We start from the raw sequence: 24,999 nt of genomic DNA, 5'->3' as shown, positions 1-24,999 counted from the left end.
GATCACAAGTGGGCGGAGAGGCAGGCAGAGAGAGAGAGAGAGAGGAGGAAGCAGGCTCCCCGCAGAGCAGAGAGCCCGATGTGGGACTCGATCCCAGGACCCTGAGATCATGACCCGAGCTGAAGGCAGAGGCCCAACCACTGAGCCACCCAGGTGCCCTTAGTACCAATTTTTGATAGGGTCAGAGGCAAAGGCAGAGGGGCAGGTTATATTGTGTAATTGAATTTAGAACAGAGGTGTCTCTAATAGAAGTAAGATATGGGAGGCTGATGGGTAGGTTGTGGTTAAAAAAAAAAAGTTTCTGGGGGCTCTTGTCTGGCTCAGTCCGTAGAGCATGTGACTCTTAATCTTGGGGTAGTGAGTTCAAGCCCCACATTGGGTGTAGAGCTTACTTAAAAAGAATGAAGTGAACTGTGTGAAAGGTTTTTGCATAGGGGAGTGACTGCATAAAAGTGGTTTTATGGTAGTGGTACTAGTGAAAGAAGTCCCTTGGAACAGTCAAATAGAAATTTCTTTAACATTGGTTCGTTAAGGGGTGCCTGGGTGGCTCAGTGGGTTAAGCCTCTGCCTTTGGCTCAGGTCATAGTCTCAGGGTCCTGGGATGGAAACGACGACCCCCCCACCAGTCAGGCTTTCTGCTCAGCGGGGAGCCTGCTTCCCTTCCTCTCTCTCTGCCTGCCTCTCTGCCTACTTGTGATCTCTGTCTGTCAAATAAATAAATGAAGTCTTTAAAAAAAAAAACATTGATTCGTTAAGCATTTTTTTCCTAAATATTTTGATTCTGGAGTGTGGTGAATTTTTAAAGTTGCTGTGGTTAAGTTCACACTGAGGATTCAAATTAAAGTCTTCCTGTAGTTAGAGGGATTGTGGCTTTTTAAGATTTTTATTTATTTATTAGCGAGAAAGAGTGATCATGAGTTGTGGAGGGGAGAAGCAGACTCTCCTCTGAGCAGGGAGCTTGATGTGGGGCTTGATCCCAGGACCCGTAAGATCATGACCTGAGCCGAAGGCAGCCACTCAACTGACTGAGCCACCAAGGTGCCCCAGTGGGATTGTGTTTTGTTTTTAATTGTTCTATTTTTGTCTGCTCATTTATTAATTCATATTGCCACCTATACAGGTACTTTTTTGGATGTTGGGGTTACAGCTGCAAACAAAGCAGATAAAAATCTCTGTCTTTGTGGAGCTTACATTGTAGGTGTTATCTGCAGTTTCTAAACTTTCTGTGCAATATTTTTGTAATAATTTTTAAAGAGATTTTATTTATTTATTTGAGAGAGTAAGAGAGAGAGCAAGGGCTAGAGAGAGAGCACACACAGAGGGAGAGAAAGAGAGAAGCAGACTCCCCAATGAGCAGGGAGCCTGATGGGGAGCTTGATCCCAGGACCCCAGGATCATGACCTGAGCCAAAGGCACACACTTAACTGACTGAGCCACCCAGGTGCCCCAGTACTTTTAGCTTTATGAAACACTACGTGGACCTGGTTATTTTCATTTCTTTTAGGATTGGACTCACACAGATCCTTGTAGGAATTTGGGAAGCATTGTTCCGGTTCAGCACCCTTACTTTACTGAGGAGCAGAGTGAATGTCAGCTAAAATGTGGTTGAAAACAAACCAAGCATGCTATGACCTATGGAACTGGCGTCCCAGCCATTGGAAACTAGAGCTTTGATGTATTAGTGTGAAGTAAACTGCGACTTGATGAACCTGTTTAAGCCTTATTCTTTACTACAGAGAAGGAAACTTCTTACCCCTCTTTCTTAGGAACCAGACGTTTACTCCAAAAACACTTAGTTAAGGGTCTGTCTACCACACTGGCCTTCACCCTGTAGCTCCTGATTTAGTAGGTATGGTGTGAAGCCAGAGCAGATGTATTTTTAAAGAGCTCCATTCTGATTTTGGTATAACATGAACCAGACACAGTGACAGCGTCTTTATAGGAAGAAGGGACAGTGTGAAGCATTAGGATGAATCTGGTGAATTAGGCATAACTGTGGGTCAGATGACAGTGAATGTGGTCCTAGAGTTATTAATTTCTTGGTTTCATAATTTTATGCTTCTGAGGCAGCTAGTAGAGAATGCCTTCCAAGGTTGTCTACACATGTGACTATTCGGCTGGATTTTCTGACTCTTCCTCAATCTTCCTTTTCTAGGAGTTTTTTTTTTTTTTTTTTTTTTAAACTTTCTGTGATCTGATTGAGTAGGCCCCTTCCAAGAAGGCATGTATTTCCTTCTTTCCTTCCTTCCTTTGGTTGACACAGAGAGAGAGCACAAGCAGTGGGAGCGGGAGAGGGAGAAGCAGGCTCCCCACTGCAGGGAGCCCGAGGTGGGGTTCAATCCCAGGACCCTGGGATCATGACCTGAGCTGAAGGCAGACATTTAACCATCTGAGCCACCCAGGCACCCCAAAATGTGCATTTTCAAGGTGAATGATGCATGTTGGTGTATAAGAGCCTTTGTTTAAAAAAATTTTTTTTTTTTTTTTTTAAATTTTGACAGAGAGAGAGCACAAGTAGGCAGAGCAGCAGGCAGAGGGAGAGGGAGAAGCAGGTTCTCTGCTGAACAGGGACCCTGATATGGGGCTCGATCCCAGGACCGTGGGATCATGGCCTGGGTGAAGGCAGCCGCTTAACCAACTGAGCCACCTAGGTAGGTGCTCCATCACCTTTTTTTTTTTTTTTTTCTTTCTTTTAATTTTTTTTGGGGGGGATAGAAATTTTTTTTTTTAAGATTTTATTTATTTGAGACAGAGATCACAAGCAGGCAGAGAGGTGGGGGAAGCAGGCTCCCCGCGGAGCAGAGAGCCCGATGTGGGGCTCCATCCCAGGACCCTGGGATCATGACCTGAGGCTTAACCCACTGAGCCACCCAGGCACCCGGGGATAGAAATTTTTAAGCTGTTAAGTTCAAGTATGAGATGACTTTGCCCCATATTGTGTTCTGTAGGGGAGGAAAAACTTTTCCTCTACACTCTTAGGTTTAGTAACTGGAGCCTGCAAATTAGGCCAATAGTAGACAGAGTTATAGGAATTTATTTCACATGCAGATGGACTGTCACAGAGAAGTAGAGGGGAAAAAAGGAGCACTTAGGCCTGGGAGCTTAATACCAATATAACAAAGGGTAATAAATTGTGGAGAAGTGGCTGGCAAAGGAAAGGAGGTTTGGGCTTCTAGTAGCAGTAAATTGTAGAAAGGTAAATAATGAGGGAAACTAATGGAAGATAAAGGTCACTTTTTTTTTTTTTAAGATTTTTTTATTCATTTGAGAGAGAGTGCATGAGGTGGGAGGTGCAGAGAGGGAGAGCAAGAGGGAGAAGCAGACTCCTGGCTGAGCAGGGAGCGGGATGCAGGGCTCTGTCCCAGGACTCTGAGATCATGACCTGAGCTGAAGGCAGACACTCAACCAACTGAGCCACTCAGGCACCCCGATAAAGGTTACTTTAATAAGGTTTTTTTTTTTTTTTTTTCCCCCTGTAGATTCTGCTCAGTGCTCTTTCCCTCTTTCATGATTAGGGTTGTTCTCCTCCTTCTGGTATAGAAGAGGGGTAAGGGATACCTTCACAAAGGGAAATTTATGCCCTGTTATTAGGCAGAAAGGAGGAGGGCAGGGAGGTCCTCCTTTGCTCTTAATTATCTTTAGCTCAAAATAATCCATATGCTCAAGTAGCATAGTTTGGGGTGGCATATTCTGATCTCCTCTAGTTCAAAGTGAAAGAAGCAATTAGGGGCCAGAACTGCTATTAAACTTCTAATGGATAAACCAGGTCGAGAGGCCTGGGTAGCTCTCCTAACATGATTCCACCCTCAAACTGGTCTTTATTTTTCTTCATTAAGCAAGAAGTTGTGATCTGATAGAGGAGGATGTAGAGTAGGTTGGTTGCTAAAAGTGGGAAGCTGAAAGAAAAGAATTGAAAGAATTCAGTTAGGATCGTAATCTCTCGTTGCCTGTTGTGTTAAGTCATTTCTGAGGGCAGAAAAACAAATGAAATAATCTTTGAATTCAGTTTTTGGCATCTTCAAAAAGTTAAGTGTAGTACTTCCCTCATGATCAGCTGTAGAGCAGGGAGAAATGCAAAGATTGCCCAGAGCCATGGTGAATGAGAGCCTTCTGGAAGCTTTGTCTCTGTGGTTCAGTTCTCTGCCTACGCAGACCTGGGAAGAGTCAGCTTAAGGAAGAGTTCTTTCTGATTTACTGCTCCTTTTGCCCCAGGGCCTGTGGGAGCACATGTTCCAGTGTTCTTGCTGAGTGTAGTAATCCTGTGGTGAAGAGTAAATGGGTTATTACGTTATAGACGAGCAGTTCTCACCAATGAGAGTTGGTACTAAGGTTTGATTACCGGGCCAAAAACCTCCCCTCCCCTCCTCTCCCCTGCCCTCCCCTCCCCTCCGCTCCCCTCCCCTCCCATCCTCTCCCATCCTCTTTCCTCCTCTCCTCTCCTTTCCTTTTTTAATTGAGGTATAATTGACATATAACATTGTAATAGTTTAGGTATATAGCATAATGATTCCATATTTGTGTATCCCGTGGAATGATCACCACCAGAAGTTGAGTTAAGCTTGTCCCCATACATAGTTACAAATCTTCTTTCCTTGTGATAATTTATTTTTATTTTAAGATTTTTTATTTTAATTTTAATTTTAATTATTAAGATATTTTATTTTTATTTTAAGATTTTATTTATTTGAGAGAGAGTGAGAGAACGGGCACGAGCACGGAGAAGGAGCAGAGGCAGAGGGATCATGACCTGAGCTGAAGGGAGATGCTTAACCGGCTGAGCCACCCAGGTGCCCTTGTGATAAGAACTTTTAAGATCGACTCTCTTAGCAACTTCCAAATATGCGATATAGTATTATTAACCATTAACCATGCTGTGCATTACAGCCCCATGATTTACTGATTTACAGCTGGAATTTTCTACCTAATAAAAAGCCTTCTTGATTACTAATGTTGTTGTGAATGGTGCTGCATATTGCCAGGTGGAGAGGGTAGCAGGAAAGACAGGGTATTTATTCATTCATTCATTCATTCATTCATTTATTTATAGATTTTATTTATTTGACAGAGAGACATAGCAAGAGAGGGAACACAAGCAGAGGGAGAGGAAGAGAGAGAAGCAGGCTTCCCACCGAGCAGGGAGCCCAACATAGTGCTCTATCCCAGGACTCTGGGATCATGACCTGAGCTGAAGGCAGACACTGAGCCACCCAGGCACTCCTAGTTGGGGGTTTTAAAAGATGCCTGAGAAACAAGCTTCTAAGTAGACCCCGCTGTTGGTATTTATCGAGGCTGAAAACAATGACTTACATGTTAACAACATGTAAATCAACCGGCCTTGGAGGTGATAACATGTACTTTGATATTATGATGCCGATATCTCCACAAAAGGCTGAACACACTTTTTTTTTCTTTTTTCTTTTTTTTTTTTAGATTTTATTTATTCATTTGACAGACAGAGATCACAAGTAGGCAGAGAAGCAGGCAGAGAGAGAGCGAGAGAGAGAGAGAGGAGGAAGCAGGCTCCCCCTGAGCAGAGAGCCCGATGCGGTGCTCGATCCCAGGACCCTGGGATCATGACCTGAGCCGAAAGCAGAGGCTTTAACCCACTGAGCCACCCAGGCGCCCCCTGAACGCACTTTTAAAAAAGATTTTCAGCATGCAGTACAGTATTGTTGACTTTAGGTAAAATGTGATACAGCAGGATACCTAGAGCTTACTCATCCTACTTAACTGAAATTTTGTGCCAGTTGATTAGTAACTTCCCATTCCTCTCCCACCACTGCCCAGACCCTGGCAACCACAACTCCATTCTTTGGTTTTATGAATTTGACTATTTTAGATATCACATGTAAGTGGAATCCTGCAACATTTGAATTATTTCCTTCATTTTAGTATAATGTTCCAAGGTTGAATATTCATTTTTTTTTAAGATTTTATTTATTTATTTGACAGAGATCACAAGTAGGCAGAGAGGCAGGCAGAGAGAGGGGAAGGGAAGCAGGCTCCCTGCTGAGCAGAGAGCCCGACTCGGGGCTCGATCCCAGGACCCCGGGAACATGACCTGAGCCGAAGGCAGAGGCTTAACCCACTGAGCCACCCAGGCGCCCCTGAATATTCATTTTTAAATGGACATTTACAAAAGGAGATCATACCTTCAGTATTTTTTTAAAGATTTTTTTTTTTTTAAAGATTTTATTCATTTGACAGAGAGAGATCACAAGTAGGCAGAGAGGCAGGCAGAGAGAGAGGAAGAAGCAGGCTTCTGAGCAGAGAGCCCGATGCAGGGCTCGATCCCAGGACCCTGAGATCATGACCTGAGCCGAAGGCAGCGGCTTAACCCGCTGAGCCACCCAGGCGCCCCTTTTTAAAAGATTTTATTTATTTATTTGAGAGAGTGAGAGAGTGAGAGCGAGAATGTGCACACAAGCAGGGGATTGGGGAGGGGGTAGAGGCAGAGGGAGAAGCAGGCTCCCCGCTGAGCAGGGAGCCTTACCCTGGACTTGATCCCAGGACTCTGGGATCATGACCTGAGCTGAAGGTGGACGTTTAGCTGACTGAGCTGCCCACGTACCCCAACACACCTTCAGTATTGACAGGTAGCCCTTAAAAACAGAAAGTTGCCGTAATTTGTTTTGTGGGTTTAGAGTTTCATAAGGTGTGGCACTCCTGTATTTATAAGTGCCAGATAAATGAGTGATCAGAAAGGGTGGGGTTTGTTGAAGTAGACAAATCCTAATGTTGAAATTGGTCTTTTGATTTACCCTGTTGATTAATTTTTTTGCTCTAGGATTTGTATAATAGTGCTTTGTCATCTGCGTCAGAAATTTGTGGGGCTAGAAAGAAAGGCTGCCTCTGAACCTCTCAGGGATCCTATGTCTTTGTAAACCGTACTTTGAACAAGTCATAACAGGGAATGTTTCTTGTAGAGTCAGATTGAAGGCATTTTGTGGAAAGATTAATGATCTTATCATTAATAATCACTTATTCACTGGGTGTTACAACATTAGATATGAAATGAAGATACATAGGATACTAGGTCTTTTTCTTTTGGTGAGGGAGCAGGAGATATAGGGCCAGGATGCCTGAGTGGCTCAGTCATTAAGCCTCTGCCTTCGGCTCAGGTCATGGTCCCAGGATCCTGGGATCCAGCCCTGTGTTAGGCTCCCTGCTCAGCACAAAGCCTGTCTCTCACTCTCCCACTCCCCTTGCTTACATTCCCTCTCCTGCTGTCTCTTTCTCTGTCAAATAAATAAATAAAATCTTAAAAAAAAAAAAAAGAAAAGGAGATGTGGGGCCACAACATCACTGTAGTGTGCTCATCAGGGGTAGAGAACTGGTGGTCCAGAAGTTTTGTCTCATGTAGCTACTTCTGGGTCCCCCTGGATGCCTCAGAGTAACAGGTCTTTTAAATTTGACAGTTGAGGGGCACCTGGGTGGCTCAGTAGGTTTAGCATCCAGCTCACAGGTCATGATCTCAGGGTCACGGATCATGCCCTCTGTTAGGCTTTGTGCTCACTGGGGAGTCTGCTTGAGATTCTCTCTCTCTCTCTCTCCCTCTACCCCTCTCCCAGCTCGCGCTCTCCCATGCGTACACTCTATCTAAAATAAATAGGGGCGCCTGGGTGGCTCAGTCATTAAGCGTCTCCCTTCAGCTCAGGTCGTGCTTCCTCTCCCACTCTCTCCCACTCCTTCTCCCCTGCTTGTGTTCCCTGTCTTGCTGTCTGTCTCTCTGTCAAATAAATAAATAAATAAATAAAATCTTTAAAATTAAAAAAGAATTTTTTTTCTTAAAAAAAAAAAGATAATAAAATAAATAAATAAATGTTAAAAATAAAGTTAACACCTGGGATTGAGAGGTCCACGTTAATCTCATATTCTGCTTAGCTAACTATTGAGCCAAAGCTATTTTATTTTAAAGATTTTATGTATTTATTTGAGAGAGAGAGAGCAGGGAGAGTGAGAGAGAGAAACTGGTTCCTCTTTGAGCAGGGAACCCAATGCTGGGCTCCATCCCAGGACCCTGAGATCACTACCTGAGCAGAAGGGAGATGCTTAACCAACTGAGCCACCAGGTGCCCTGAGCCAAAATGATTTTAATTCCAACCTTTGTTACTATCTCTTGTATCACTTCATTTTCTTGCTTTAGATTCTGCTTTATACAGAATACCTTTTCTTTCTCCCTGAAGCTAGATGCCTCCCAGTACTAATCTTTAATTGAAGTATGGAATTTGAAGGTAAAGACATGGATATTGGTTGTTTAATATGTGTCAAGGTACGATACTGTGATTTATGATAAAACAATATACCTTTGGTCTTGGTTCCCATTCCTGGCACAGAACTCCTAAAACCCCTTGGAATTTTCTAAGTGATAAGAGTAATAGAGGTATCTTGATATTTATAACAAATGAATATTTCACACCTAAGTTTATGTTAATGAGGTGACTTTTGGAAAGATCCTAAGGATGAGACATGGTTGGCTGGAGAACTAACTTTGTGATTTGAAGGTCGGGATTTCATTTCTACCTCCTGCCGCCCGCCCCCCGTGTCTCCCCCGTCCTCTGCCTCTGGGGAGGAGAGAAGGAAGGGGACCTGGAGGTTGAATCACTTACCAGTGGCCAATGACTTAAATCAGTCATGCTGTTAAGTGCAGGTGGCATTCTTGACAGGTGCAGTTGTCAATAGACCAAATCCTCATTTTACCACCGACATGGGCAATGTGAAGTTTTTACCTATCTAGGCAGAACCAAAGGTGAGAGGGCCTGGCCTAGAAACATGGTGAAGCCCTTGAATTTTTCCATGTGTATCATCAGACTCTTCCCATGTTCTGTCCCTGTTGGGAGAGGCCCCCTGTCTTCACTGTGAATCAATGCTGGCAGGCCAACTGAACAGGATTCTGAACACCATCAGGACAGGAAGTTCTTAGAAATGGACTGTCAGATTGCAAGTAAGGCAAAGCTGCCGGAGTGTCTCTGGTGTTGGGTGTACTCAGGAATATGAGAAACTTGTCTCTAAGGTTTATCATTGGTTAATGCCCCTCTGAGGGCTTTGCAGAGAAATTTGCTAGGTGGAAAGTGTTGTATGTTTCAGGTCTTATCAGCTTTGTGCACCCCTGGGAAGTCAGAGCTCTGAGAACCCATCAACCTGGTGTCCTAGCCTGGGAGACAAGCTTTCCGCCATCAGTCGATTTGTTCTTGAAAGGGAGCCAGCCACTAGGGGACTTGATCTCCTCTTTTTTCAGTAAGCTTCTGTGAGTTCAGAGATCCAGAGGACTGCAGAAATAATTCAGGGGAGTCAATGTCATCATTTGATCTATCATAAATTAGAAAAGAGGTGCTTTTTTTTTTTTTTTTAAAGATTTTTGTTTATTTATTTGACAGACAGAGATCACAAGCAGGCAGAGAGGCAGGCAGAGAGAGAGGAGGAAGCAGGCTCCCCGCTGAGCAGAGAGCCCGATGCGGGGCTCGATCCCAGGACCCTGAGATCATGACCTGAGCTGAAGGCAGCGGCCTAACCCACAGAGCCACCCAGGCGCCCCAGAAAAGAGGTGCTTTATTTGCATTATCTGTCATCTTCTCAAAACCTCTGTGGTAGCATTCCCATTTTACGGAATAGGAAACTGAGCTCAGAGATTTAGAAACTTACCCACCAACAGCCAGTAGGTGGGAGGGAAGGTTGGGATGCAAACTCATGTCTGTCTGACTCTATGCTTGTGTTCTTTCTGACTACCTGCTGCGCTTGTCCGCTGGAGAGGAAGAAGGGTTGAGTATGACTGTACAGAGCTTTCCACCTTTAGCTTCCCCAGCTCTGTTAACTAATGTGTCTTTTCTTCCCTTTCAAGTCAGAGAGGCATTTGGTCATCAGTTAGGTTGTGCTGAAGTGTAACTAGGCTTCTAAAACCAGTGGAAAGCCCTGGAGGCCTATTACTGGAGTTGCCAAAATAGGGCGAGTTGTATTTCTTTTTTCTTTCTTTCTTTTTTTTTTTTTAAAGATTTATTTATTTATTTGAGAGAGAGAGAGAGAGACAGAGCAAGTAGAGGGAGAGGGAGAGAAGCAGACTTTCCACTGAGCAGGGAGCCGGAGATCACAACCTGAGCCAAAGTCAAGTCAGCGGCTTAATCAGCTGAGCCACCCAGGTGCCCCAGGGCGAGGTGTATTTCAAGGTCATGAGCTCTTTTCAGTTATAGCTCAATCCCAGACCCAAAGGGTACTGCGCTAGAATATAGACTCTTTGGCTCAAAAAGGTCACAGTTTTCCACCTTCCTCTTCCTCTTGATTTCTAGCCTAAGGCTTCAGAATTTTCGGGAATGGAGTGATTCTGCTGCCAACCCTTGAGTCAGCATCTTGGATTATGCTGTGAGTCTGGTTGGAACTGGAGGCTCCCAAGAGAACAGGGACTAACTATACCTGTTAGGGTTTTGTTTTGTGTAATGCCTGACACAAGTGAGTGAATGCTTAATCAAATGAATGAATGAATGAATGAATGATTGCAAGTTAAAACATTTTAGAAGGCGAAAAGTCTGAAACTTCTAAAAAGCAAACCAAAGTTAGTCATAACACTTGGCACAAGAGAAAGATTGTCTTGGCCCTTGGAAGAAGCATGTCCCAAACTTTTTTAGAAATTGCCTTAAATAGCTTTCAGATAGCCTCAAATGTGCAAGAGGGATATATTGATGATGACTGAGAATGGTTCAGAACATTTAGTCTCTTACAACAATTTACATTGCTTTTGAAGTTCCTGGGAAGCCGGAGAAGGTTGACTATAGGACAAACGGAGTGTATTTATTTAGTGTATTCAAATCATCTCTACTTTTGGAGAAATTGGTTTTGGAGTCTGTCTCATTGAAGCCTCTTGGTGAACTTAAGTTGTGGAGTGCAGGGTATGGAGCTGTGCATAGAAGGGACAGGAAAGCCTGCCCACCAGATGAGCCAGGAAAGGCAGGTCTGATGATAAAATCATTGCCAGGGGGCTGGGTTTCAGCTGCCTTCCTCTCTTCTACCACATAGGAAACACCTGTCTTCCTCCTTCTTTAGAATTGGCTCATTCCATCTATTTCCATAACTCAAATACTTGGGAATTGAGAAATAGCAAAATAGCACATCCTCTGCTTAGACCTATGCAGGGCAGTATAGGAAGAAAGCTGTAAATTATTCTGATTGCTAATATAAAGTACTTTCTGAATAGCCTGCTTGTAATGCTAGTGTAGGTGTGATTCCTTTATTTTATGAGGCTTGAATTCTGCACCCTTCTCTCAGTGCTCTGAGTTCCCATTTCTCTTGCCTTCTGAATCCTTATTTTAGCAAACTCTCATGAAAGATCCAAGTCCAGAGTACATGACCTGTCTCTTTCTAGAAGAACCTCCAAATGACTGATAACTTGCAACTGTAGAGAAACATAACTCACTCCTTTATAATCCCTGAGGGCAGAATAATGGGAAATAACAGGATTAAAATGAAATGGCAGGAGGTATGCTGCACATAGAGGACTAGCTTGTGACTGTTCATAAGACCTTCTTTTTCAAATATTCGCGATCTTAATGAGATTTGGGCAGGTTTCCTTTACTCTAGCATTTCATATAAAATCCCTTGGCAAGTGTGTATATATGTAGTTCAGATTTCACCAAAGGATACCTAGAAAATATTCGGTAAGAAGTAGGCTTGTGTTCTTTGGGCATATAGGGAGCCAACCTAGTCCTTACGGTCATGATCAGCAGAGCCGCAAGCATCCAGTATAAATTATGTCCAAAAGGCATCAGTATTTAAATATTCAGTCTTTACTCCATTCCACTAGGCATGAGTGAATATACTGATATTTTTAAGGATATATAGTGGAGACCTTGTTTAAATCTCATAACTTCAGGGGTTCCTGGACTCCTGATTTCAGCTCATGTCATGATCTCAGGACTGGGAGATCAAGCCCCGCATCAGGCTTTGCTCTGGATATGGAGCCTGCTTAAGATTCTCTCTCTCTCCCTCTGATCTCCACACACCAACCCCCCACCCCCACTCATGCTCGCTCGCTCTCTCTCTAAAAAAGTTTTTTAAGATTTTTTTTTTTTGGGGGGGGCGCCTGGGTGGCTCAGTGGGTTAAAGCCTCTGCCTTCGGCTCAGGTCATGATCCCAGGGTCCTGGGATAGAGCCCCGCATCGGGCTCTCTGCTTGGCGGGGAGTCTGCTTCCTCCTCTCTCTCTCTGCCTGCCTCTCTGCCTACTTGTGATCTCTGTCTGTCAAATAAATAAATAAAATCTTTAAAAAAAAAAAGATTTTTTTTTTTTTTAAATGACAGAGAGGTAACACAAGCAGGGGGAGCAGCAGGCAGAGGGAGAAGCAGGCCTCCTGCTGAGCAGGGAGCCCCATATGGGGCTCGATTCCAGGATGCCGGGACCATGACCTGAGCCAAAGGCAGAGGCTTAACGACTGAGCCACCCAGGCTCCCCTAAAAAATTTTTTTAAAAAGATCTCATAACTTCATTGTAATGGCCAAGATGTCACCAATACCTCCCAGTCAGTATTTATAAGACTAAAGGGTATCAGGAATACACATTACATGACTGGTTTCCAGAGCTGAGGGGGTCTCTAATTTGCCCTTTGAAAGAGTGAGGTCAATCTAGTTTTCCTTCTGCAACCAGCTCCTCCACTAAGATACACCGGTGTTTAACCCGGTGTTTTCAGCCAAGTTCGAATTTTCAGCCAAGTACGAATTTCTTCACCTGAGGGACAGTTTTAATCAGTTTTAGTCTTTTAATTTTTTTATTAAGTTCATTTGACATACATATCAACACTTGTGTAAATTTAAGGTGTACAGCATGTTACCTTGATACATACATATAATATGATTGTCCACATAAGGATATTTATCACATCACATAATTATAATACAGTATTATAGTCTATAGTCTAATTAGTCGTACCCTTAACCCAGCTTTTTTTCCCCATGTTCCATTTTTTAGCATGTGCTCAAAAGGAAACAAACAAATGGAAACAAAAATCTGTACTTAAATATATATCACAACTTGTTTACAGGGACTGTTGGGAAGAATTTCTCTCTCGGGGTGCCTGGGTGGCTCAGCTGGTAAGCAGCTGCCTTCAGCTCAGGTCATGATCCCAGGCTCGGGAGATCGAGCGAACCCGCTTCTCCTCTTCTCCTTCTCCCACGCTCCCTGCTTGTGTTCCCTCTCTCCCTATATCTCTCTGTCAAATAAATAAAATCTTAAAAAAATTTCTCTCTAGTCTGAGGGGTATAACTAGTTGTTTTCTTAAACAACTGGTTAGTTTTTGTTTTTAAAGATTTTATTTATTTATTTGGCAGACATCGAGAGAGGAAACACAAGCAGGGGGAGTGGGAAAGGGAGAAGCAGGCTTCTGGCCAAGCGGGAAGCCTGATGCGGGGCTCGATGTGGGGCTCGATCCTGGGATCCAGAAACTCCAGGACCGTGACCTGAGCCAGAGGCAAATGCTCAACCAGCTGAGCCACCCAGGTGCCCCAACAACTGGTTAGTTTTTATGTGACATCTTACCATTGTGTTTTGGTGGCTAGAAGGCTAAGAATCAAATTTGTGGTCTGTCTCTAGCAAGTATGGAAGCATAGATATATAAGCATGTATGTATATATGCATATATATATATACCCACATGTATATATGTATGTGTGTATGTATGTATGTATACACGCACACATTTGTAACAGTAAGGATGAACCTTACTGCTTGATTCTTCATTGTCCTTTGGTCCTGAAAGGTAACATATTTCTGCTAGAGACTTTTTCAAAGGGGCATTCTGAGGGTTTTACCCAGCATCTACCACAGTAAGTTTCCCAGAAATCCTCTAGATTAGCTGCTCAGATGTTTCAATTGCCCTTATTTAGCTGGTGGGTCTTTCCTTCTGCTGCTTTCTTTTCTGCTTCAGACTTCTGTGTTCTGTGCAAGTTCAGGCTTGGGCCACCTTCTGACCTCTTCCACCCCTGCACTGCATAGCCCCATGGACGTGGAATTATTTTCTCTCTTTTTCTCAGTGACCGTTTTTCTTGAGAAAATGCTGAGGAACAAAGGTCCCTGCCTCATCGTATAAGAAAAGGAACACTCATGTCTTTAACAACTCTGTAATAGAAAAAAGGAACTAACTGTAGAATGCGACTTAGAAACTTAAGGAGTTCTCCTGGGTTGATGCTTGGGGTTCATTTCTTGCAGGTTTGTGTGATGATTTCAGTTTAATATTCTTAAAATTTGTCCTTTTTTCTCCTAGGTGAATGTTGGATGTGTACCCAAAAAGGTAGAATTTCTATTTCTTCTTCCTTCCACACTTCTTTTACATGTTTGATAAAGCAACGCGTTGATTTATTAGCTTAGAGTGCATGAGTGAGATAATATCTAGGTCCAGTAATTAGGACTGGTCCATCTGCACAGGATTGCTTTTTCTCAATCTAAATGATTGAATGGAAGCTGCTTAAGTATTCTCATTTAATCCTGTAGCCTCATGGATTCTCTTAACAACTGTGGTGGTTTTCTTTCCTGGTGTCTGTGGTGTAGGGCACACTGAATGAACTTGTCCTTCACCTGTGAAAAAAGAGGAAGAAATGGCAGCTCTTATTTCCAAAGCTGCCTCTTGCTTGTGCTGGCAAATAATTTTACTCCACATTTGAACGTGCTTTAACATGTTCTAATCCTAAACTTACAACCTTTTGTTACTGAGATTACATTCTAAACAGGCATTTTTTTGGTAACAGGTAAACAAATATTCCTAATCTCTTCAGTGACACATACCTGAGTTTAATGCTAGAAGGGTTTTTTATAATCTGTTTCCCAGTATGGGTAGATAGGTTTGGATTTTTGTGTGTGGTTTTTTTTTTTTTTTTTTTTTTTTTTTTTCCATAGGAAAGTTTCTTTTTTACTGTGGGACACTTTTCCTCAATTGTTTTCTTTCCTTTTGGTCTTAGATTTTGTACCCTGTTCTCTTTTTTTTTTTTTTTTTTTTTTTACAAATTTTATTTATTTGACAGAGATCACAAGTAGGCAGAGAGGCAGGCAGAGAGAGGAAGGGAAGCAGGCTCGCCGTCAAGCAGAGAGCCCGATGCGGGGCTCAATCCCAGGACCCTGGGATCATGGCCTGAGCTGAAGGCAGAGGCTTTAACCCACGGAGCCATCCAGGCGCCCCTTTGTACCCTGTTCTAATTGGAGTCATGCAGTTATGATATATAAATTATGTCAATCAGTTATAAAGTTGTTTAAACCAGTTATGGTAGTAAATCCATTGATTGGTGCTACCTCATTATTTAAATACCATCTGGGTATAGTAGCCTGAATTGGTAATATTTTGTTCCCGTATATTATGTTTTGTTTATTCATTCTATTCTGAACACATGTGCAGGACATTTACTTTATATTTTCATAGGGCTCTACTGACTTCAAAGTGCTTTTTGCATTCTTGAAGATCACTTGGTTAATTGCCTCTTGTTTTCTAGAACAGGCTAAAGCCTGGAGTAACTGCCCTCCAGAAGGATAGAGTGGGGCAGCAGTAGAGAAGAAATCAGATGGATGGGGCTACTACTTCCCTAATTAGGATGAGCCTATGGTATTGAGCTTCTCCAGAGGCTGTCGGATGCTATAGCAGCTTATATAATACGCATTGGAATTAAATAAATATGGTACCTCGTGATGGGATGACATATAGTGGTGTTTCTTAAAATAACCCATCTTATTTTGTAGTACTGACAAACCTGTTGTATGTACTATTTAAGATAAACAATCTAGCAGATAAAATGGTTAGTTCTATATTATATGAATTTCACCTCAATTTTAAAAAATGAGCAGAATCCAGCAGGGTCACCAATTACTCATCTTTAGGCATAAATGGAGAACAGTACAAAGAAGAAATCTAATGCTTATCAAAAATGGAGTCTCAGGCTTAGCTGACAAAGAAAAATGATAGTTTGTCTATCATCTAGAGTTCTGGATGCCAACTGGAATTCAGCTATCTTTTTTTTTTTTTTTTTTTTAAAGATTTTATTTATTTATTTGACAGAGAGAAATCACAAGTAAGCAGAGAGGCAGGCAGAGAGAGAGGAGGAAGCAGGCTCCCTGCTGAGCAGAAAGCCCGATGCGGGGCTCGAACCCAGGACCTGGGATCATGACCTGAGCCGAAGGCAGCGGCTTAACCCACTGAGCCACTCAGGCGCCCCTGGAATTCAGCTATCTTGATGATCAGTTGTCATAAAAGGCCTTTACAAATTTTAGACTGCACTCCACAGAGATGCAACAAACCTTTGAGTTCCAGATGCCTGATTACACAAGTCCTTGACAAGGATATGTTCATAGGTACCGAGTTTATAAGAGGGATTTGTTCTCTTAAGGTTTTCAGTCCTCAGCTTGATCTCATATCTTCTTCTAAATCACTTCACTATAAAGCTACAGATGCATTTCCATTCCCTAGAATTAATCATAGAAGATGGGGTTTCAACAAACCTAAAACTTAAACGGAGGATGTAAGCAATAATAAATTTTACCAGCAGGACTGGGAGGCTTATAACATCCTGCTTCTATGGAGTAGGGAATGTAATAGAAATAATTTCCTGTGACATTTCAGCAGCTTCCTTATAACATCTGTCTGGTCATATTGCTGAACTTTTAGAATGTTTAGTTTTATTTTTAATTTAAAGTTCATTATTTTTATCTGCTATTACGTAGTTACCTTTCACGCATGATTTCTTTCTTTTCTCAGGACTCATGTACTACTGTTGTGGCTACTTTTTTTTTGTCTTGACAGGTAATGTGGAACACGGCTGTCCACTCCGAATTCATGCATGATCACGTTGATTATGGCTTTCAAAGCTGTGAGAGTAAATTCAATTGGCGGTAAGCGTTAATGCTCAGAGTGTTCTGTTTACAAATATATGTATCTTTCATAATCAAATGAGCCGTAAACTTTTTTGGGGAGGGTGTTACTGTGAGTAAAATGTATATAACAAACCTTTGCAGGTGACGGATATATCCGTGGCCTTGATTGTGATGCTGGTTTTAAGGTGTGTACTTCTCTCTAAACTCATCAAGTTACGTACACTAAATATGTACAGTTTTTTGTATGTCAGTCTTACCTCAATAAAATGGCTTTCAAAGACATGAAAAGTCCATTTTAGCTATTTTTAAGTTGTCAATACAGGGCCATTAAGTATATTCATAGTGTTGTGTAACTATTACCACCATCCATTTCGAGAGCCTTTCCTCCGTCCAGAACAGAAACAAGGTGCTTATTAGACAATAACTCATCTCCCCTCCCCCCAGGCTCTGGTATCACCATCCTACTTTCTGTCTCTATGAATTTGCCTGTTTTAGGTACTTCATACGACGTTTGTCCTTTTAAGCCTGGCTTATTTCACTTAGAATAATGTTTTCAAAGTTCATCCATGTCGTGGGATGTGTCAGAATTTCATTCCTTTTGGGCGCCTGGGTGGCTCAGTGGGTTAAGCCACTGCCTTCGGCTCAGGTCATGATCTCAGGGTCCTGGGATCGAGTCCCCCATCGGGCTCTCTGCTCAGCGGGGAGCCTGCTTCCCTTCCTCTCTCTCTGCCTGCCTCTCTGCCTACTTGTGATCTCTGTCTGTCAAATCAATAAATAAAATCTTTAAAAAAAAAAAAAGAATTTCATTCCTTTTTAAGGCTGAAAAATATTCCCTGTGTTCATATCACATTTTGTTTATCCATTCAGCCTTCAGTGGACTTTTGGTTGTTTCCACCTTTAGTCTGCGGTGAATAATGCTGCTGTGAACACTGATCTACAAGTCCCTGCTTTTGGGTCTATACCTAGGAGTAAAATTGCTGGGTCAAATAGCAATTTTATTTATTATCATTTTCAAAATTTTTTGTTTCTTCGCCTTGCCCCTCAAATGGCGATTTTATGTTTAACTTTTATTTTGTTTATTTTTTATTTTATTTATTTATTTTTAAGATTTTATTTATTTATTTGACAGATAGAGGTCACAAGTAGGCAGTGGCAGGCAGAGAGAGAGCAGGAAGCAGGCTCCCTGCTGAGCAGAGAGCCATGTGGGGCTCATCCCAGAGCCCTGGGATCATGACCTGAGCCGAAGGCAGAGACTTTAACCCACTGAGCACCCGGGTGCCGCTATGTTTAACTTTTAAAGGAATTGCCATAAACTTTTAGGAGCCATCAAAATTTTCAAAATATTCAGAAATCCATCCACTTATTCAACAAATGTTTATCAAGTGGCCCCTAAGTACTAGGGACTTGCCAAAGCAGCTCTCCCTATCTTGTCTGCAGAACGAAATTTACATACCGTGGATGCCACGTGAACATCTTCCCTGGACTAGAATAAGGGTTCTCTACATATGGCAGAGCAGATGGGCACGGGGGCAGGGACAGCTGCCTTCAGAGATACTCCCTCCTGGGGATCTTGTTGACTGCTCTGTGTGTTTGTGATTCTCTGCTGAAAGGGGTGTTCAGGGACAGATGCCCCAGTCCCTTAGGGAAAGAAGAGAACCCTGTTTCTCAGTACTGACTAAAGTTTCATTACAGCGTTATAAAGGAGAAGCGTGATGCCTATGTGAGCCGCCTGAACACCATCTATCAAAATAATCTTACCAAGGTGTGTGTGCTGGGTTTGGGGTTTGGAGAGGGGGCCGTTCTCTGCTGGAGTGTGCTTCCGGTCTGGCCAGACAAAAAACATAGCCTTTGCACGTATCTCTTGTTGTTTCTTAATTTCTTTTGCAATTAATGGTTTTGAGGTTGATCTGCCAGAGCGGGTCTCTGCTCAGGAGGCGTCTTTTTTCTACAGAGTGGGCAGCGCCTGCTGTGATGTGTAGACCAGGTCTCTCATGATGGCCGCCCCTTGAGTAGGTCTGGCCCTCCAGTTAGTTCTAGAAACCCCAAACAGAGACTGATTTACACAACAATACACCAGTTTATTCAGATCAGAAGTACAGCCTGGCTGGAAGGCTGCCATTGCTCATTTGCTCCCAGCAGCCTCTACCTTGGTGGCAAGATATAGTCAAGAGAACAAATTATAGTTCAGAAGGTTGTTTTTGTGAATGAAGTCTGATCAAGTACACCGGGCAAAGGCCTGTTTACCTTCAGCAAATATATATTATCTTTTGCCAGTCTCTGGCTTTTTCTGCCTTGGTGCTTAAATGTTGTACTTCCCCTTGGGGCTGCTGGAGACGTTGACAAATGATGCGCAATATGGCTGCTTTTTCTTTTCTTTTTTTTCTCTAAGAGAGGGAAAGAGAGAAAGAGCCCAGGGAGGGGCAGAGGGAGAAACAGACTCCCCACCAAGCAGGGAGCCTGTCATGCATCTCAGTCCCAGGACTCTGGGATCATGACCTGAGCTGAAGGCAGGCATGTAACGACTGAGCCACCCAGGGGTCCCCGGCTGTCCTTTTCTTGACAGTGTATATCCGACCACCCTTCATTTGCCTTCGTGGTTTCACTTTGCAGGTTCTAAGATTTCTGCATAGCTTAGATTGTATTTAGATCAGTGGATTGTCAGTGATATTTGGGCCCCCATAATCTCATTGACAGCATTGTATATAAGCCAGCTTTTAGGGTTCAGTTACTTCTATAAATGGCTAACCTCATGTATTTTTATAATGATTCTTATTCATTGGGTTTATTTTTTCGGAGGGTGATATTTTCTTTTCTTTTTTTTTTTTTTTTTAAGAATTTATTTATTTGACAGAGAGTGAAAGAAGGACAGAGAGCACAAGCAGGGGAAGCAGGCTCCCTGCTCAGCAGGGAGCCCGATGCAGGACTTGATCCCAGGACCCCAAGATCATGACCTGAGCCGAAGGCAGAGGCTTAACCCACTGAGCTCCCCAGGTGCCCCCGGAGGGTGATATTTTCTGACCTTAATCCCAATTCAAGTATTTGAGGGCCTTCGGTCCCCTCTACATGGATGACAAGAGATTTTAAGACCATTAGACATGAGCATAGAGCATACCACTTGTTATACTAAGACACCCATATCAGTTTTTAAAAAAATGGAGTGAGCTTAAATACTCTTGCAGAAGAGCTAGGAAAGTCACTCAGGGAACAGCATTTTTTTTTTTTTTTAAATATTCACAAATCTTGGTGTGTAGTTAAACTTAGTGTATGTGACCTTATGGGAAAGGAATTACTTATAGTCGATCCAGAGCTTGTGAATAGGAAAGGATACTTTCTGTCAAGTATCTTAGGAAATGAAAATAAAAATTCTATCTGTTCCTCCCCCTCATGATTATTATTGGCAGTTGACCCAGACTCCTCTAGCACCCTTTGGGAAACCATTCTCTCCTGAGGAAGGTTTTTCTTGTGGCTTCTGGTGCTGACCTTGATTCAGCTTGGTTAAGCAGGGCACCCGGAGGGCTATTTGGGAAGGAGGAAATAACTTAATTCAGAACAGAGCATGTTCCGAAATGTTGAAATATGCTCTTTTGTGATCAAGCTCCCACGATTCCATTGTCCTGGTAAGTTGCCCACATTTGCTTGCCGATACACATATCACAGCTTCAGAAGCTTGTCCTAGCGGGCGTTGGTGGTATAGTGGTGAGCATAGCTGCCTTCCAGAAGCTTGTCCTCATTCCCCAAAAGGGAGGCCCCAGCACAGAGGGTGCCAGAGTCTGGCTTTGTAACATCTCTAGCACAGAACTTCATTGTTGTGGGATTTTGTGGTATACTTCCATTTAGTTTGAGAAAACAGAAGTGTTGCGTTTCCCTCCCTTGGCCAGACTGTTCCTCTTTTGCCTCTGCTTTCTTCACCTTTATCCTTTTGTCTTTGTGAGTCTTCTGCCCCTCCTCCAGACACACCTTTCTTCAGTGTGATTTCATTGCCAGTGAGGAGGACTTTCTCCCCAACTCCTGTGGACAGAGATGGAGGGTTTTTTCCTGGGAGGTGACTGGCACATATTTTTTTTTGGTCTCTGGATTTTGGCCTAAGATAGCATCTTTATAGCATCCTGCGGCGCACTTCCAGCATCACACGGCAACCCCCTTACCTAAGTGTCAGTGAACAGACGTTCCGCAGAAACTCAGACATGACAAAGTTGTCTTGGCGTCAGCAAACCTCAAATCTAGTTGGCCTCCATAGAGAGGGAAAGAGCAGATATGTCGCCACAGGTGTTCTTGTATATTGAGCACAGGCTAATGTCACTGTCCCTTTTCCAGTCCCATATAGAAATCATCCATGGCCATGCAGCATTCACGTCTGATCCAGAGCCCACAGTAGAGGTCAATGGGAACAAGTACACTGCTCCTCACATCCTGATTGCCACAGGTGGCGTGCCCTCACGTCCTCAGGAGAGCCAGATCCCCGGTGAGTCTTCGCAAGGCAAATACTTGTTGTTAACCGTCAAGTGGAGTATACTGTTGTCTTCAGCCTTCCAAGCGATGCTAGGGGATCTTCCTGTTCCAGTTCTTTCTCTTGGACAAGGCCACACAGAGGAGAAGGCCTCCGCAGAACCTAAATGTAATTGGCTTAACTTGTGCCTGGTGATGGGGCAAAGATATTTCTTCTAGCTCCAAGTTCAGATAGCCTACAGGTAACACAGCAAGAAAAATCAGCAAAGAATCTCCTCCTTTCAGGATGACAGAGACGGTCACCCACCTGGGTTTGTCCCCTGGGTGGTTATTTACAAGACATGTTCTTTATTTGTTTGTTTGTTTTTGTTTGTTTATTTTAAAGATTTTATTTGTTTATTTGAGAGAGAGAGCGAGAGAGAATGAGAGGAGAGAGGTCAGCGGGAGAAGAGCCTGATGTGGGACTCGATCCCGGACTCCAGAATCATGACCTGAGCTGAAGGCAGTTGCTTAACCAACTGATCTACCCAGGTGCCCCTACAAGATATGTTCTGTACTTGTGTTTTGTTTAAGGAAGTGAAATCTTTTTTTTTTTTTTTTAAGATTTTATTTATTTATTTGACAGAGAGAGATCACAAGTAGGCAGAGAGGCAGGCAGAGAGAGAGGAAGGGAAGCAGGCTCCCCGCTGAGCAGAGAGCCCGACGCGGGACTCGATCCCAGGACCCTGAGATCATGACCTGAGCCGAAGGCAGCGGCTCAACCCACTGAGCCACCCAGGTGCCCCAAGGAAGTGAATTCTTGTACAGATATAACTTAATGACCTACTTGGTATGCATAGTTTTCTCTCTTACATAGAAAATTATAAAATTAAAGCAGTAAGGAATTTCAGATAGTCCTATTTGCTCTTGCATTTTGTGCACACAGGGATAAACTATGAACATACTACTGCCTTATTCTCACATAAGAAACATGGTTCCTGTCTTTCTCCCCAGCTAAATTATAAGGTCTTTTTGGGCGGTGATCATAGCTTATCCATATTTTGTATTCTCCCTGGATTGGCCTTATAAGATCCATGACCAACCTGAATTAAATGGGAAATTTGGGGTGTATATGCATTTATGTGTTTTGTTCTCTCTGGGGAGAGGATCCAAAACTTTAACTAGCTTTAAGAGGAGGTTCATGACCCCCAAAAGTTCAGTAGCAACTACTGTAAAAGATGATAAGGTACTATTCTCAAGTACCTTAAAATTTAACTGAAAATTTGGACATAAGCATCCTAATATGATGCAGTCTTCAAGACTGCTTGTTAAGTGAAAAACAAGGTATGAAACAGAGTGTATAGTATGCTACAATTTGTGTCTTTTTCAAAAGGCAGAAGACTGTCCACATGCACTGGAATATCTCTGGAAAAATACTCAAAGCCCTGTGATGCTGACTCCCTTAAAGGAGAGCACTAGAGGTCGCGGTGGAAAGACTGCTTTTCACTAGATGCTCTGTTATGCTTTTCGAATTTTTAAAATGTATACATTTACTAATTTAAAACATATAATAAAAGCACATACAAAGAATTAAATAGAAGGTCAGTGTTCCAGGGTTATTTCTAGGCTTAGGGCGCTCACAGGTGGGACAGATTACTATAGGATGGCATCAACCAAAAAGACTTTCCAGGAAAAAGGAGGCTAACAGATTGAGCGGTAAGTGCTGAGGAAGAGGAAGACAGAACCAGTGGGAAATAAAGATGTCTTCGAAAGGTATTGAGCCAATTCAACCAATTTTTCCAGTACTGAAGTTCTGGGGGCCCATTCGTTAAGCTGAGACTAGAAAAGAGTTAGGGCCAGATTACGGAGACTTACAAAGTCAAATGAAGGAATCTCTAGAATTCATGACAACTGGGTCAAATAACTGTTAGCTTATAAATAGAGTTGTGACAAGATGTAAGCGATAATTTTAGACAACTGATCTGACAGGGACTCACAGAGGAGGGAGATGAGTGCAGAGAGCTGTGTGGGGTGATGATATGGTGCTGAACCCCAGCGTTAGCATCTGATCTGTAAAGGAGAAGCTCGGTTCTGCAGATGCTTACTGAGCCGCTGCTGTGGGCCAGGCCTCAAGAGAGGAGGACAGGCATAACGGACTCAGAAGGAAGAATCACCTGCTGGATTTCATTGATCCCAGGACACATTAAGAAAAAAGTATATTCATCACATCTGAGATCAGGATGTGTCCTTTATTTTGTATTAAAGATTTATTTATTTTAGAGGGAGAAAGAGATCACAAGTGGGAGGGGAAGGGAGAGGGAGAGAGAATCTCAACAGACACTGCATTGAGACACTGCATTGAGAGTAGTGATCCAACTTGATCCAACGACCCTGAGACCATGACCTGGGCCGCAACCAAGAGTCTGATGCTTAACTGATTGCACTCCCAGGTGCCCCGGATGTGTGCTTTAATCATGGCACCTCGAATTTGGCAAAGTGTAGTATTTTTATTAACTGATGAAATACTGTGGGTGGCATTGAGAGAAGGAATCCTAGATGGACAACTCAGGGTTTCATTTGGGTTATTGGCGGAAAGTGTTCGATTTAACTCTGCAGTGGTACACTTGGGAGAGGGTTACAGCTGGGACCTAAAGTTTAAGATTCAATTCTTTTTTTTTTAAGATTTTATTTATTTATTTGACAGACAGAGATCACAAGTAGGCAGAGAGGCAGGCAGAGAGAGAGGAGGAAGCAGGCTTCTTGCTAAAGAGAGCCTGATGTGGGGCTCAATTTTAGGACCCTGGGATCATGACCTGAGCCAGAGGCAGAGGCTTTAACCCACTGAGCCACCCAGATGCCCCTACGATTCAATTCTAAACATACTGAGTTTGAAGCAAAGTAGAATTATGTAGTTAGTGGGGCAGTTAGGAATCTGGGACTGGGACTTGGGGAAAATGTCAAAACTGGAATATTTGAAAGTCCTCCACCGTCAAGGGGAGAGTTGGTTGAAACCTTTGAAGAAAAACACAGGAGAGCCAAGGCTGAGCCGAGGGTTCACACCTACATTTGGGGGCAGGAGAATGAAACAGAGCCAGCAGAGTCTCTTCACCAGAGCCAAGACGATCTTAGTTCCTCAGAAAAATGTAATAGGCAGTCATCACTTCTCTTAATTCTAGAGAGAAAATGAAAATGTGTACTCAGGAAAGACTGGGTTGTTAGCTTCCCAAGTGGAAACTTTGACAAAACTTGTCAAAACAGTATGTGATGGCCGAGAAAGTATCTGGGTCCTATACAAAATCTTGATACCCTTTTATAAGGGAAAGCTTGGTCTGTGTGATCTGTATTGCATTTTCCTCCCTAGGGGCCAGCCTAGGAATAACGAGTGATGGATTTTTCCAGCTGGAAGAATTGCCTGGGTAAGCGGTTTGTTCTTCCTCAGTCTCTCTGGCTAACGCTTCTTCTGCCTCCCCGCCCAGCCATTAAATGCAGCCTTCCCTTGAATTTTCTTCACCTGCTTCTCTTTTAATGACCTTGGGTATCTCATCCACTAATATCTCCAGTGAACAACTCAGACCTGTCTTTTTCTTTCTTTCTTTCTTTAAGATTTATTTATTTATTTGAGAGAGAGTGCAGAGGGGCAGAGGGAGAGAAGCAGGCTCCCCGCTAAGCGCAGAGCCCAGCGTAGGGCTCAGTCTCAAAACCCTGAGATCACGACCTGAACCGAAATCAAGAGCCAGTCACTTAACTA

The 24,999-nt window shown here is 43.0% G+C and overlaps 1 protein-coding gene across 1 annotated transcript in view; it reads left to right on the top strand.

Moving 5' to 3' along the window:
• Window positions 1–24,999, top strand: part of GSR (glutathione-disulfide reductase) — a 54,371-nt gene that overhangs the window by 2,662 nt on the left and 26,710 nt on the right. The window contains exons 2-6 of the mRNA XM_047716712.1: window positions 14,239–14,265; window positions 16,756–16,844; window positions 18,519–18,588; window positions 21,141–21,288; window positions 24,613–24,667. Coding sequence (XP_047572668.1) covers window positions 14,239–14,265; window positions 16,756–16,844; window positions 18,519–18,588; window positions 21,141–21,288; window positions 24,613–24,667 — 389 coding nt within the window. The remainder of the gene's footprint in view (window positions 1–14,238; window positions 14,266–16,755; window positions 16,845–18,518; window positions 18,589–21,140; window positions 21,289–24,612; window positions 24,668–24,999) is intronic.

This window comes from Lutra lutra, chromosome 2, assembly GCF_902655055.1.
Source record: "Lutra lutra chromosome 2, mLutLut1.2, whole genome shotgun sequence".
Classification (NCBI taxonomy): domain Eukaryota; kingdom Metazoa; phylum Chordata; class Mammalia; order Carnivora; family Mustelidae; genus Lutra; species Lutra lutra.
This window is presented reverse-complemented; position numbering and strand designations above follow the sequence as displayed.